At 45.8% G+C, this 15661-nt stretch overlaps 2 protein-coding genes and 1 non-coding gene across 8 annotated transcripts in view; 2 read left to right on the forward strand and 1 right to left on the reverse strand.

Annotated features, from left to right (window-relative positions):
* Positions 1-111: 111 nt before the first annotated feature.
* Positions 112-4358, forward strand: LOC100679083. Of its 6 annotated transcripts, none has more exons than XM_003425244.4 (3): positions 112-2737; positions 2811-3017; positions 3081-4358. In XM_003425244.4, the coding sequence occupies exons 2-3, from the start codon at positions 2844-2846 to the stop codon at positions 3426-3428; spliced, it is 522 nt and encodes a 173-aa protein (XP_003425292.1). In that variant the 5' UTR covers positions 112-2737; positions 2811-2843; the 3' UTR covers positions 3429-4358. The 6 variants fall into 6 exon arrangements, with proteins under 6 accessions (XP_003425292.1, XP_031787624.1, XP_016842374.1 ...); XM_031931764.1 differs by having other exon boundaries at positions 112-1728; XM_016986885.2 differs by having other exon boundaries at positions 112-697.
* A 1355-nt stretch (positions 4359-5713) lies between these two features.
* TRNAQ-CUG lies at positions 5714-5785 on the forward strand. The gene has a single exon. It is a non-coding gene; the product is annotated as a tRNA-Gln (tRNA).
* A 302-nt stretch (positions 5786-6087) lies between these two features.
* LOC100680281 overlaps positions 6088-15661 on the reverse strand; it is a 37684-nt gene continuing 28110 nt past the window's right edge. Inside the window, exons 3-8 of the mRNA XM_003425282.4 lie at positions 12476-12576; positions 11852-12000; positions 9394-9863; positions 8519-8900; positions 7554-8250; positions 6088-7469 (exon numbers count right to left, since the gene is read on the reverse strand). Of these exons, the coding sequence (XP_003425330.1) occupies positions 7053-7469; positions 7554-8250; positions 8519-8900; positions 9394-9863; positions 11852-12000; positions 12476-12576 (2216 nt within the window). The 3' untranslated portion in view covers positions 6088-7052. The remainder of the gene's footprint in view (positions 7470-7553; positions 8251-8518; positions 8901-9393; positions 9864-11851; positions 12001-12475; positions 12577-15661) is intronic.

Here is a 15661-nt window from a genome sequence, read left to right on the forward strand (position 1 = left end):
ATAGGTAACATAACATGAGATAATCATGATCATTGAGCAAATATAAAGCGTCAGATCCTAAGGCCATAAAACAAGTACAGAGTCCCAGACAGTCATTCTACTCATAAATCATTACCAGCGCAACTCAAAGCTCGACTAACTGAAAACTTTGAAAACTGGAGCGCACGGTCAGTCGATCGATGCATTTGTTTCAAGATACTGATTCCAGCGACTTATTCTGGGCTCATCGACGTGCAACCGTATTACATCTTCTGGGATGATTCCGGCTAGTTCCGATCGATGCGAATAAAGCGAAAAGTCCGTAGCAACAGAACTTCTAGCAATCGCCAGCTCACCGTTTCGTTTTAATATGACCGGCGATGGCAGTAGCGACGAAAATCCATATATCGAACACGTTTATAGGGGTCAGTAGTGGTGGTCGCGCTTGTATGTGTCAGCCCCTCCGACGACGATATTGTTTGTCTCTAGTTGTCATACTTTCGAGCATGTCAGGCCGAGTCCACACGTACCGAGGCGCACAGTAGTGCTGCTCGGCTGGTCTCGAGCTTCTCACTTTCCGCGCGCTTCCGCTATTCGATTGGAAGTCTCTGCGAAACAGACAGCTTTTCGTTTCTCTTTCGCTGTGTACATACGTTAGTGAAAATTGAGATAGCAATGCAACAAGTCAACTTGAGATTCTCGCTCTCGTCTACCTGAGGTGAGTGTATTCTTCGGTGGTAGATGTTGGGAATACTGCGAGAGAGTTTTTCGATACCGATCATTTATTTTTGCGGGAATATAAGTTTGTTAGTGACGATCACGCGAGTGAAGAATTATCTTTTTACGTTGAAATCGATTATTATTGTAAGACGAAGGGACTAGTTATTTGTTAAATCATTCATATAAATTACAGTTTGGAAACAAGACCTTTGATAATTAGAGTTTGGCTTTTTGTTCTCTAGAATATTCTAATAAATATATCGCTTGTCCAATGTCATATAAGTAGTAGAAGTAATGCCGACCGCTATTCGTTATTCTAAAAATACAATATTCCGTGCTAATTAATGTTTTCGTTATAGCTCGAGTCAAGTAACTTTCACCGTTCGTAACAATACCGTTAAAATCAATGAAACTTATACACATAGTGTTAAGTTGTACATACTTAGTGGACTTCGCGCTTTCACTAGGCCGACTATACGTACTCCATTAAAATATTGTCGTGCATATGCCATGTAGCGGAGGTAGATCTAAAGAGCTGTCGCATAGCTATAGATTCGTAAGCTCAGGCACGCGCGCTATAGGACGTTAATAATTGAGCTTGACGCTGCATTAAAACTGTTGTATATTGTATATTTTCGAAATTTCAGAGTGTATGCGCAAGCGGCAAGATTATTGTTATGTTTTGATTTTAATGAAATTAGAGCGAGTCGTCTTCTTTTAGATTTATGAACCTGTTGCCCGCGTTATTTATTAATTTTTTTTCAAGGATAAGCCGCTTGTATGTACATGCGTTTTTCATATTTTACGCGTGTCAACGTTTTCTTATTTATTCATAAGTCGACACCAGCAAGAAACCTCGAACCAAATACTGTCACTACAATTTCATTAAAAAAATCTTTAAAAATCCATGAAAAAAATATAAAACAAACGGTGTATCTTATACTTCCATGTACGCAACTGAGCGATGCTCTTCGTACAAAAGATGGCCCTTCGAAGCTCGCGCGCAAGCTCGCGCGCGAAATACAAACGGTGAGTTGGCAAAGATTTCTCCTGCTAGTCTAGCCTAGCGCAGCTCATGCGTTATTCACCCCCACGTCGATGTGTGCACATACGCCGGTGGTGTCCGGATTCACGTTGACGTTTTAACACATAGACACGTACTACATGTATAGGTGTATATAGGTATACCTATACACAAAAAAGGATAGGAGTGATAGTACATAGCTGTCGATCAATAAGCGTGTCACGCGGCCAGTCAGCCTTTTTGTGTATAGGTACAAGCGCGACGATGGACGCATGGAGGCGGATAGCTGGTTCGAAGATAACAGGTGTCGGAAGTGCTTTTATGCTATGAAGGGGTTGCAATCTTGATAGTATTAGGGTGACTGATCGAAGATAGGAAATGGATGGTTATTTGTCGATCTTTCAGAGCTGGGATACGAAATCATGAATTAAAAATTAATTATACAGCTCACAATTGTTGATTTTCGGGGTTTTTAAAAGTAGCACAATTATACCTATAATTTTTGAAAATTCTCTTTTGATTGACTGGAGCATCGTGAAATCAATAACTTTCATAGATTCAAGACAGAGTTTACCGAACGGAAATCGATATACACTATTTTCAAAGGTCGCATAAATATTTTTTTTCAAAGACGTGGACTCTTCGCATACGTTCACAGCTATTATATACGTGTCCTTTCACCTGCATAGATAAATGCCTCGCTGATTCACTCACATTTTAATAAAAGTTGCAGCGCATGAATACAATAAATAAAGTCACGCGTATAAGTGGCTATACACATTACACATACACACTTATCATGTGGTCACTCGCTCAAAGTCATGGCATCGACTACAAAAAGGAAGAAAACAATAATGTAATACTGCACCGCAACGTGCAACTGCATCGTTTCTAATCGTTGATAGCATCATCATAACTGTTCCACTAATTTCAAAGCAACACGGCAAGCAATATAACAGTACACACAAACTTTATTATTTACCATCAGCAATACGTCAATACCTTCCAGGCAAGGTAACACGATACACACCTCACTATAGAGTAAACTAGGAATAAAAAGTACTAACTCGAATTATTCTGTTCGCAGCTATAGTAGGCAACTCCAAAACCCTTGGAAATAATGAAGTATCACCAGCAGGTCTCGGTGGACTTGATTAACATGGTCTACACGGCGATCGCTTATCTCGCCCTGGCAGGTGCCGCCTGGCTGTTCTTGCGCCTCATCCAGGCATGCTTCTGGCTTCCCGGACACATGAAGCGCAAAAACGACGTCCAAAGCATGCTCAAGGAAAAGGTGAATATTCCACAACTGTTATTTCGCAGCTGAAAATCGGTAATCGATAACACGTAATCACAGGTGGACAGCTACGAGCGTTACATCCAGGAGTGCGAAGCGAAGGAAGCAGCGGGTGAAGTAAAGGACGACGAGGACGAGCGCAGCTTGGAAGAGAAGCGCAAGGAGCGTCGCGAGTGTCTGGACATGCTTAAACGCGAGCTCAAACGCATCGAGGACGGTGGCGATCCCTACGATTTTGACTACTTACTCAACGAGGAGGAGAAACGACTGCTCGAGGACTGCGAGACGTTGGAGGATGTCGAGAAGGTCATCGAGGAGACTACGCCGGAGAAGAAGGACCTGGGCACAGAGAAGGACGAAGCGCCTAAGAACAAACAGGAACTCGAGGAGCCCAAGAAGGACAAGTGAGGAGGATGTGTGTCACATCGCCGATGCCGTGTTAATTATGTGCAAGAGAATTTGATGGCTTGTGTGATATTGTACGCCGAGATTCGCAGAATCGGCTGTTTTTTTCAAATCTAATGTTGCTTGTTTGTTATTTTTAACCGAGTTTTGTACAATGAAAAAAGGTGCACTGAATACTTTCTTTGAAATTTTACGATGTCGTACTTTACGAGATGATTCTCAGTAATAACTTTATAAACTAATAAAACGATCTTACATGCACAACGAGACAGTATGATAGTTGTTATAATCGATTTCTATAATCATCAGCGATGGTTATCGACCAATCTTTCATAACTATGTACGGTAAATCTCTGTAAATATTGTCAATACACGAGATATATACACAATATATTATACGCAGTATAATTTTCCCATTGTGTATCATCGATTGTGGATAATCTGTGTATACGAGTTTTCTGACAGAATTCACCACAGGTGCCTTTCTCTATTATAACGTAGCACGAAAATCTCTAGCAAGGAAAAGAGAGATTATTCGAAAGGTCCGTCCAGATCACGTAGACTCACACACGTTGATATTAATTATTAAAATCCATCGTCGCGTGGCGCGAACGAAAAAAGCACACGATTACTCACACAACTGTTTACCGGCACACGTTTTATATTTTCCGTATTGATTTTGCCACGTAGGGCTGACAAAACAATGTGAGTAGCATTTTTTTTCAAGTGGAAGAAAGAATACACCATTTCGTCGTTGAATTCAAGCGTTAAAATATTGGATTTTCCGTCTACATAATGTAAATTGTATTTGTGCATACTGCAATTATGTCTATGTTGTCATGATTGAACAATTTTTCTTATACAATGATGACTACTATATTCTTTTGCAAACTCGTATACTTCTACGAAAAATAAAGCCATATCAGAAAGCAACAGAGTGTATTTCTAAGTATATTCCTAACAATACTTCCTTTGGCTAACTTAATATTAAATACTGACTTCGAAAGTATTCTCGAAATTTCGCGGAATATTCAAACATATTCAAACTTTGCGGGTAAAAAAATTCGAGCGCTGAAGTCGTAATTTGGAAGTTGTATCAGCCATAGATGGCGTCACTTGATGGTAGCAGTCCGCGCCGGTCGCGAATTTCGTCGCGGTCGGCAGTTGGCAACAGTAGTTTACCTTTACTTTTCTAGTTCGAACAAAGCCGCTCCTTCGTGTCGAGTGCCGGTCCGAACCTGCTACGATTCGTGCAGTTGTTTATCGGTCTAACGCGACGACGCATTGTTGTTAGTGAACAGTTAGAGTTGTTGTTAGTGTGTCGCTGACAGAAGAATCTTCGGCTTTGTACTTATGGCAGCTGCATACAACATGCAAGTCGTTTCTTCGCAATGCAGGACTGAGAAAGGCTCGGAGGGAAGACCGTTTCTGAGAATTGAACTTCTTGTGGTTCTGTTTGGTGCTTGATACCTACTACATTTTTTATGAATCCTGACGTGATAAAACATTGGAAAAGCTGGAAAAACGTCAACTGACATCCAGAAATGCAGTACCCCTCAGAATTTGCCGTTTTAGAAGCAGGAGTGAGGAAGCACCTCAGCGAAGGTAATGGAAATTTGATTTTTTATTTTTTTCAGTTTTTTTTGGCGCTTACGGTGTAAATTATAATCTACCATGAAAAGTTAACCTTAATGTGATCAGTTATTAGGGAAGTTTATTAGAGTAAAGCAATATTGCCAAGTAGTAGTTATATGAAAAAATTATGCTTAGAAAATATTATCCATAGTTGAATAACAAATTTGTGTATAACATAAATTTATAAAATATCTGTCTTAGTGAATACTATTATCTTATGCGTAGAAGTGATGGTAATACCTTTATGCATTTTACGCATAAAGTGTTGACAATTGGTTTTATTATTCTATATAGTATAGTAAAATAGGATTAATTGTTACAGTTTTATTATTTTTAACTGTATACATGATTGTTTTGTTTCATATTCATATTTTGTCACTGATATCACAGATTTTAAATTAGGTGCTATATGGTCAGCACTGTTACCAACTTCTCGTTATAATACCACTGTCGGTAATGTAGGAATTTTTTAATCTGGATAGTAAAAGTCGTATGAAACATACGTATTCAATGTTGGTATGATAAAAAATATACAATTTTGTAGTTGACATAAAAAAACACGTAATTAATGGCAAATTTATGATTCTAATTAAAAAAAGCTGTATTTTCACTTCCGGTTCCCTCTTCAGCGACATAAAGTCCCACGTACGTATGGTCCCATGGTGTAATGGTTAGCACTCTGGACTCTGAATCCAGCGATCCGAGTTCAAATCTCGGTGGGACCTTCTTTTTGATTTTAATTAAAAAATTGTCCAATTTTTTGTTGCTATGCGATCTGGTATAACAGTTATTTTGCAACATAAATTACGGATCAGCCACAAAACAGCCTTGTTTTGGTAATTGATATTGCTCTAGCGGTCCGTACGTGCGTTATGTACATAAAAATTAAGTTTAATTTAGACTCGCTAAGTCGCGACGTGAAACATAAATTGAGTATAAAAAATGACTTTATAAAAAAGATTATTTAAATGGCATTTAAGGATCAGGTTGAGTAAAAATTGATTGAGGAAAATAATGTAAATAAGAGTGCATTCCAAAGTATTTTATTTGAGCTTTGGTATAGTACAATACTTTATTTTAGGTTTATAAAATAAACGCAGGCAATGCGCTCATCTCATGAACTATGAGCCTTTGACCACATTTTATGAATTGTTCATGTCACTTAACTGCGGTAGCAGAGCTATTCATTATTTCACAGAAGTCTTATAAGCTAAAGTCGTACTTATCGCTGTAAATTTATATGATCCAACTATACATATACAAACTTAATGAGCTGATATGACACGATTCGTTTAATAAAATCAACGTGGAGTAAAAATATGCCTCTTATTTATAAATACTCAACATGCCGCAGTTTTATTAGATGAAAGAGGTCTAACAGAAATGAATATATTTTGCTAATATTCGATCATTTTCCAATTAGGTATGAAAAAAATTTTATTTTAGTTTTAAAAAATAGAAATTTCGAAAATGATTAATTATATATATATATACTTACAAGTAGAAGGTATTTATTATACACATCAGTTGTTCTTTATAACAATCCTTATCCTTTAATATTTTTATTAAACAAAAAAAAAATAATTTTTATTTATTATAAAATTTACAAAATGTCGACCTCTTCACTTACGCAAAATCTTGGTAACATTATCAAAGTTTTAAAATACCGGTATTTCAACATCTTCATTCCTCAAATCATTTTTTAGTGGGTAATTTATGATAAGTCTAATTAAGAAACACATGGAAATCAAGAACAATCTCTTTCAAAAATTGTCATCTTCTCTTGATTCTATCTGCCTACTGATCAAGCCTTTCATTTTCACTTAAAAATGTTTGAGATTGAAATATCGGTATTCAAATCATAATTTCTAATCTCTCTTAGCACACTCACACTGAATCGCATGCTTCTTCACAATCTCGAACCTTTCAATAAATTAAAGTACAAACTAAAATGTCGCAATTAATAGTAAGATCACTCGGGTAGTCTAGCATTCACTCGGTCGAACTCTTAAAGAAGGACGAACGTTTGGGCGTTTGAAGGAGTTTGTTCTCGGCAGCGCGCATTTTCGCGCACTTTACGAGCAGAGCGATTATCGTGAGAATGGCCCCAACGAAAGATATCACTCCGAGCACAACTAGAACGATGAACCAGCTCTTGAAACTGCCGATGCGGTCGGCGAAGTCGCAATTGCAGCTATCGCTATCGCTGAGATTCAGTGCGGAGAAGTTCACCGGCCTGAGAGAGATGAGGCGCGTCTCCTCCACGGATACCTGCCGGCGTCTCGTCGTGTTGGCGGGCTTCTTCAAGAATTTGTAGGTTATCGAGTACATGAAGTCTTGGCCGTCGTAGGATCCGGTTGCGCTGAAGAACTGAATAAGGAGAGCGTTGCCGGTGGAAACTATCGGTACCTGAAATCAAACGGGATACATCTATTAGATATCCACATTGGGAAACCTGAGATTATTTAACAAAACTCTGAACAAAGAACGCACCTGTATGTTGTTGATATCGTTATGCGTAGCATCGCAGAACGACCACATGAGAAAGCTGCCGTTCGAGTGCGTGCCGTTGTATACAGCTATCTCGTTTCCGGGACAGTAATCCGACGTGTCGTTTCTCCTGTTTAGCTTCTGACCGTCCTCCTCGGGGTTTTCCTCCCTCACGATCTTAAGCAGAACGGAGACCCTTTCGTTCGGCTTCCCCGTGAACCTGTAGCTGCACAAAGTGTTCGGCGGGTACCAGCTTCGGGGACTCTTGACGATGTCTTTCGATCTTTCGCTACTCCTGTAGAGAAAGTCGCAGCTCGGCTGATGTCTGTCCACGCTGGAGCCTACCGCTGGACTTGCCAAAGCCGTGGCCATCGGGGGGTGTTCCTCGGTTTCCTGGAGACTCAGATGGAAGCCGTCGTGCATTATCGTGCCGTCGCGCTCCGCGTGAAACTCCACGATGACGTTGCGACCTCTGGACAGGATCTGCGGGATCCGGCCTTCGCCGCAAAACCTCCCGATCTCGAGTACTCGACCGTTCACGCTCTCGAGCAACGCCAGGTAGTCGCCCACGCAGCTGCTGCTACCTAGCTTGGGCTGCGAAATATCGTGCGGTCGTCGTCGACGCAGGTAGCGCTGGTTGTGGTGGCTGTTGTGGTGATGGCCGTCTTGCGATTGGCTCGAGCGTTCCGACGGGTACGACCTGTGGTTCGATTTAATATTTATGAATGGAAATCTCTTAAAACTTCGGGGGACAAAAAATGCCGCGTTCGCGGACGCGATAAAAGGGCCAAGGGCAAAGCCAGCAGACAAAGAAAGTTTTATCGGAAGTCCGGCTGCTCGCGCTGTACTTCTGCGCTCTAATCCTCGGCAATGTATCTGGCCGTCGCAGAAACGAGCCAAAGGGAGAGTATAGAGCGCGGAAAAAAGCGGAGCACGCAGCTTACACCTAGACAGAGATAAAGCGTCACCTGTTTTTCGACCAGAACAACTGATCGGTCTTGGGGTTCCTCCTGGGCTTGGTCAGCTCGTTGATCGAGCGCCCGGGCTCGCGGTCCGCTTCCAGCGATGTCTCGTCAACCGACAGCTGAATCCTCTCGTAATCGCTGCCGCTTTTTTCTCGATGATGCGAGCCACGAGCGCCACCCCTGTGTCTCATCCTCGTGTGCTCCGAACGATTCGTCTCGAGGGCTGGGCTCGGCTGCTTGCTCCTCGACTTATCGCTATCCGCACCCTCCCTAGAGCGATGATGCTGACCCCTCGATCGTCTTCGCTGCTTCCTAAGCCTCGTCCGCGGACTCTCTGGCTCCGGCTGATTCTGTCCGATTATTATCTCGTCCTCCTCGTCCCGATCTGTCGAACGAAGAAGTTGCACGCCGTTTAATACGCGAGGGTGCTGGGATCAGTGCGCGGATTCCGACCTCTTAAGAGCGGGGGAGCTTATTTAGTGCGTGCGGGGGATACGGCTTTTATTGTTCTTTCTTTATATCCCCCTTTCTTCTTTTTCCCTCCGCCCGGTACGGGCGATAGGTATATACCTATGCGCGTTATCGCGCTATTCCTTTGTTTCATATGCAGGACGCTCGGGCGATCGGAAAGGCTAATGTTTTGAAATACGACGGTATCGGCCGCAGCCGGAGCGGGCTGTGGATACAAATTTTTTTCCCCCTCGGTAGAGCGGCTAAAGCCGACAGATATACTCCGGCATGGATCTATACGGATCAAGCAGATAGTGCAGCTATCCAAAACAAACTCTTTTCCAGTGGAAAGAGCTTACGTTTGGGATAGCCCTCGCCGATAGATGGGCTTTTCGACAGCTCCGAGGTTTTACTTAACGAACTCTTACCGGTCTGCGTCCTCGGCATGGTTCGCTGCTCCTCGGGCTGATCGGCACTGGGCAGCATCGCCCCGCCATCCACGTGCTCCTGCTCGCAGAACTCCGATCTGCAAGGCTCCTGGCTCGTGTGGTTCATGAGGTTGTACAGGTCCTCTGAGGTTCCTCCGATCTTGAACCTTCCGGCGCTGGACTCGAGGGCGATGCGACAGCGAATGCCTCTAGGGTAAACACCGGGATACCCCGGCGAGACGAGCCTGCAGGTGCGTCTGTCGTTGCGCTGGGTGCACTCGAGAGGGCACTCGCCGGTCAGCGTCGCGGGCAGAGAGGCCACCGGCTGTTGGTGCACGTGGTGCCGCTCGTTGGCCAGTCTCGCGGGCAGTATCGAGAATTGGGCCGAGAAGATCACCGGGTTCTCCGCGGCGAAGCGGCTCTCGGAGTCGAGCACCACCGTGAGGTCAGGACCTCGGCGCAGGAAGAGCCTGTGGAGCAGAGTACGGTAATTCGTCAGTCACTTTGAATTGCACAAGGGATAAGAAAAATGCGGGCCTGAGATAAATTACCGCGTAACGAATCGGCCGCAACAAATCGACATCCCTCCGTGTATACACACGCGCGCGCGCGCGCGAGAGAGCTGGGGCTCGAAGCGAAGGGGATAAGTCAACGCGGATACAACTGCATTCAAGGGTTGCGTGCGCGGCGGAACGAGTCTATATCGCGCGTGACGATGTCTTTCGTGCGGCGAGGCCGTGTGTGCCATTCGAAACACACGGGGGGAAGAAGATTCGAGTCGGCGTGTAGGGATTCGCGCTTCTGTTTGCTCTCGAGGAGGGTCGAGGTGCACGCTACGGGCGCTTTGTCGCCCGCGGGACGTTTGCTTTATGGATGGAGATTGACGATCTGGGAACTTGATTTCTCGCTGCCGCTGCTGCCTGCAGCTACTGGTTCGACGTCACGCCACTTAAGCGCCACTCGAATGTTTGTCCGGAAAACGCTTTTTGTTTCTCTTCTCTTTTTTCCTCGTGTCGATCGATTTGTTTCGTAACGGTTTGGATCCGGTGTAGTTCTATAGAAGGTTACGGACAAATAATCACAAGACGAACCTGGTGCCCGAGAAAAGAGCAAACGCCAGCGTTTAAATAAAACGTTCGCGCGCGACAAATCACATCACCACAGCAAAGTGGACGGACGGGTTCGTTGATCTTTTTCTCACTGCACACAGATACATCGCCGACAGAGCAGAGCACTTCGGCCAGCGGCCAAAATTCTCGCTTTCACGTATAGCCTGCACGCCGGTCGGCGACGTGTTTTTTCATGTAAATTCGCCCTGGGCGACACAATGAAGCTGCATCGCTCGCGCGCGGAAAAGCGCAGCGCCAGCGCGTTGTTGAATCAACAGGAGTTTCGACTTGATGCGCTCTCGCGCGAGAGAGATCTATTTTCGCGCGCGGTGTACAAAGTGCACTTTATCCCGCACAGCATTTTGGATTACGTTCAAATTGCCAAATAAACTCCGGCACGGCGCGCCGGGCAAATTTCATTTAAACAATCTCGAATTTCTCGACGAGGATAATAGTGCCGCCGCTGCTGCTGCTGTGCGTATATTACGCGGGCCGTCGGAAATAGTTTATGCCTTATTCGAATTCACGGGGGGAATGCATTGTATGCGTTAAAAACTATAGAGTGGACGCGAGCGAAACTCTATATCTCAAATAAAACAGAGTGTATTAAGCGCATTATGCAGCTCTGTAATCACGATACACACTCGTGTGCCATTTCCGTTGTTAATTAACAAACGAACAGCGGCGCTCTCAAAGAACCGGAGCAGGAGAAGGCAAACGGGCCAAGAGTCGTTTATGTATAAACAACAGCCGCGCGACCGCGAATTAGCCCCTGCGCGGGAGAAACAAAAAAGCCAAAGGAACATTCAGCCGAGGTGTCGAATGAATAAAAGGCGCGCGGCGCGGAGCACAGGCTGTAACCCGAGCCTCCGAGCTTAATGAAGCTGCAGCGAGCTGGGCTTTGTTCCTCTTCTTCCGAAGAGCTGGACTGGCCTACTACTACTATACAGTACTAGAGTAGCTCGACGCGGAAGCAGCGGGCTTGTTAAAAAGTCGGTCGAGCGCAAAGGGTGTTTTCGTAGCGCGCATGCTGGCGGGCCGGGCAAATTACTCGCGGATTCCGGTGTATTTCAACCGACCAGAGTCGCGTCTCTGATGTCGGCTAATAGCGCAGGGACATAACGTCTTTACTGTATACCCTTTTTATTTGGCTGCGCTGCCAAAGCAAACTCGCCCGACTGTTGTCGTTTCTAGAGATAGAAGGGCCGGTCGTTCTCGCTCGTACACAGCAAAAGGGAAAAGAAGCTGCGGATGTACGCTCGAGCTGGCTAACGAAGTCCCGGGCGAAAAACGCGGAGTAATCACGCCGCGAAATTTCGTCGTTCGATTATTTTTTATTTCATATGTACCTTGTCGCGTTGCCAGTCACATGTCCGCAGTAACGACCGGCGCTCTCGTCGAGGTCCTCGAGCTCCTCGGGGAACTGCACGTAGGCGCCCTCGCAGCGCGCGTTTTTCAGCACGCCGACCTGCATCCGCCTGATCCTCATCTCGATCACCTGAAATAATTCAAATATTATCGTAAATCATCGCTATCGCATACGCTAAAGTCAGACAGCGCGTCCTAGTTCTATACGAAGACGATCGTGATCAAGCTTCACGCCATTGGGAGCATCGATCAGGGGACGAACTTGGTTTATCGAATGCAAGTTTCGGCGAGAGAGAGAGAGAGAGGGGGGGGGGTGTCCGGTGTCGCGTTACAAAATTTTACACCGCGAGTCGAAATGGAGCATGAGTTCTCGAACGTAAATTGGAATTGTTCGTCAGTCGCCCGAGCGGCAACGCTACAGTTGCAAGTTTTCCAAGAACGTGGCGGAGCTGCGCCGATCAATTGCGGTCTCTCTCTCTCTCTCTCTCTCTCTCCTCGCTGCTCCGCGAATCCAAACTTCGAATGGCGAGCGTTATTAGCCCGCGCGCGTTTGGAGGAATCTGCAGATGGTTCGTTTAGATAGATATGTATACCGAGGGTCGTACCTGAGGGTCCTTTATGGGCGCCCTTATTCGGATGACACACCTGCCCATTCGGCCGGTCCATCGGATCCAGCCGACCGAGTTCCTCACCGTCCGGTTGCATCCTGGAAGCATAGAGAAGAGGCGAAAAATTAATGAAGTTTCTCCGTTATCATATCACCCCCGCACCGCAGCAGCGGTAAGTAAAACGTCACCTTCCCACGAGTATACTGCACCGTAACTCCCCCGATCGATTCCATAAATCACGACATCCCAGAAATCGTCGCAGATAAGGAAACGCGATCCGCTCTCGAGATATTTCGCGCCTATTTGTTTATCTTCCCAGGACCAGCGAGATTTTCATTAGCCGACGAGACACCCCCATATCCGACGGCACTCGATAAGGAATTTATGTATCGTTCACAGCTCATCGAGCGCACGCGTGCCGCTTGATTTATTGCGCATCCGATTGTCGTGAATACCTAGAGGGGCTGTAGCGCTGCGGCGCACTTAGCGCAGATCGTCGCGGTGCGTGCGCCCGAAAAATCACACGCGTCCGTTACATCCTTTCAGATTTGAGGCTGGGGGTGCGATTCGGGGGGCGAACGAGGCTCGGCTTGTTCGACGCTTTCCTTTACGCGATGCGCTGTAACGCTGTCGATATAATTCGAAATATTTATTCCGTGTAGGAGAATTAAATTTCGAATGAACGTGATTAATTCAGCTCTCCGAGCCTTTCATCCGGCAAAAATTTTCCATTCCATCCGGAGCTTCATTACATCGGCGCACGTTTTAAAACGAAGCCCGCGCCGCAGCTTTTATTAGTAAATCCCAATAACTCGCGCTGCGCTTCAACGAAGCTCCATTCAAACAGCCGCACCGCGTGGCGGCTTTTCAACAAACTAATCCAAAATCCAATTTTGCACGCCATTCAGAATAAAAAAATACGAGCGAAAACAAAAAAACGAATCAACGCTCCGGCACACTCGAAAATCGTGGAAAATAATCGGTACAAAACGGCTTTTCCCCGAGGCTCACTTAGTAACTTTACCCCCCGCGTCTATATACGGCAAGAGTACATAGGCCATAGAACAGCTGGGTGGGGGTTAAATAGCGGAGCGCGTCGCACAGCTCCTATATGCGATACAGATACAGAGTCCATCCGGGACAGCACGTGCCGCCGGAGGATTTTCCGGCGGCTGCAGTAGCGCGTATCGGCGATAGCGAACGCGCGCCGCGAGAACGAGGGAATTAATGTTTTACTCGCTTTTAATGCGGCCTAGGATTAGCCTTTCGCGGAGGGAAAAAGCTGGTCATATCGGCCGAGACGGGGAATTAGAGGGAGAGAATCGCGTCGCGACGATGATGATGACAGGGGGGGGGGATATAGAGGAGCGATGAGCGAGGAGAGATACCGAGTTTTCGGGGGGGGATGTAGGCGCTGATGCCTGCGTGTGTGTGTGTGGACGCGGATTGGAATTAGTAAGAATTGAGTTACGAGGGCCGTACGCCTTTTTGCTGTCTGTCCGCTGAGGGTTTGGCTGAATTACGTCGCGCGGATATTCCCGGCGCGTTGATGGGGCTGGAAACAAAGAGGACTGCCGAGCGAGCGAGGTATTTTCAATTTGTTATACATGTTTCGTTTCAGCGCTGTTATTATATTTAAAAACGGAATATATTACGCGTTATTTCTGTCCAGAATTTAAAACGCGGAAGAGAGAGAGAGAGAGAGAGGGAGAGAAATGAAAATAATCAAGCTAATGAAATGCCGCAGCTCGTATAAAGCCGTGTGCGTAATCGAAGCCGAAGCGATTTCCCATACCCCCCTCTCCTCTGGCTTAAGTATATAGAAAGCGTGAGAGCGGGAAAAAAAAACGAACTTAAATGGCGAAGAAGGATAGCCAAGGGGTGCTAATCCGGGGCGACTTTCACCGATTAGCAAGCGCCGCGCGCGCGGTCTCGTAAACGCCCTCGCCTTCGCGCGTCGTATCGTCGCTTAAGGGCTCGCGTGTCCGCGACGATTATGTGTCTCCGAGCCGCAGCTCTCTGTGTCTTTGGCTGTGTAGGTATACACAGAAGGGGAAAAGCTATTCGGAAAAGCGAGAAAAAACGGCGCGTAACGAGGCGAACGGTTAAGCCCTTGCTGCAGCTTTCCAAGAGGCTATGCGCTGAGACGGGGAGAGCTGGAGGTGTAATGAAGGGAAAGGGGTTATTGCTTATCCCGGAGAGTTTTATCCGGACTCGGTTTTACGGTGCGAGCGCCGCGGTTTCCTGAAGCTTATATATTTGCAGTTTCCGAGAGGTCGTTCGTTTTAGCACTAGCCAGTGTAATTTCAACTAATTATGTGCAAAGTCGTTAAAAAAAAAAAACAAAGAAGAAGAAGCCGTATTATTTCGATGAAAATTTCACTCGAGCAAAGCACCACGCGAAATTTACCCGATACAATGCCTACTTCCACCCTCGCGTTTCCTCTATTTTTTTCAAGCGCCGAGGGACGCGTTTCGCCCCGCAGTCGCTTATCGCGCCGACACGCGCGAAGAAAGGCCGGATTTCGCGGGCGTTTAATTATAAGAAGCAGAGGAGAACTCGTCTGTCTGTCCCGTCGGGAGCGCTGAGTTGCCGGATTTTTTATGGAATTAAAGCTGCGCGCCAGATGAGGGCTTGCTTAATTTTTAATCCGGCCGATTGCGCGCCGCTGCCGACGCTTAACAAGTTCTTTCTACCTTGTACCCCCCTCTGTTTTTATCTTCCTTAACGCGTGTGTAATTCACTCGGCATCGTGGCTTTTTTCCTTCGTTTTAGTTAAAATTGTCCGATTCGCTTATTAATCAATGTCGCGCGTATAACAACGCGAGAGCTTTCGAAGCACTTTCGCTCTCGGGGCTAAGTAAATTAGAGGAAAACGCTTGGGCGAGAGAAGCGACTCGATTATGACGCCGGAAGAAAGCGAGAGTGTCCGTATACGCGAGAGCTCGTTAAGCCAGATGAGAAATTGCCTACTATGGCGATCGATATAATGCCCGCGCACAAAAGCGAGACTCTTTGTCGGTTGGTGTGCGCCGAAGAATCAAAGATAGCCTCGAATCCATCATTCATACTCGATTTAATTTTTATCAAAAAGACGCTCCGGCCGCCAGTGCGTAAAACTGTGTATTATATAGCCATTGTAACGAGGGCACTCATGCGAGAGCTCCCTCCTGCGCCTATAC

The sequence above is a fragment of the Nasonia vitripennis genome, chromosome 5 (genome assembly GCF_009193385.2).
Source record: "Nasonia vitripennis strain AsymCx chromosome 5, Nvit_psr_1.1, whole genome shotgun sequence".
Lineage (NCBI taxonomy): Eukaryota > Metazoa > Arthropoda > Insecta > Hymenoptera > Pteromalidae > Nasonia > Nasonia vitripennis.

What these genes read in the sequence shown, in the direction of transcription:
- LOC100679083 (XM_003425244.4), top strand. Translation starts at nt 2,844, where the DNA reads ATGAAGTATCACCAGCAGGTCTCGGTGGACTTGATTAACATGGTCTAC. An exon ending in AAAGCATGCTCAAGGAAAAG is followed by an intron (nt 3,018 to 3,080) that starts GTGAATATTCCA and finishes ACGTAATCACAG; the next exon opens with GTGGACAGCTACGAGCGTTA.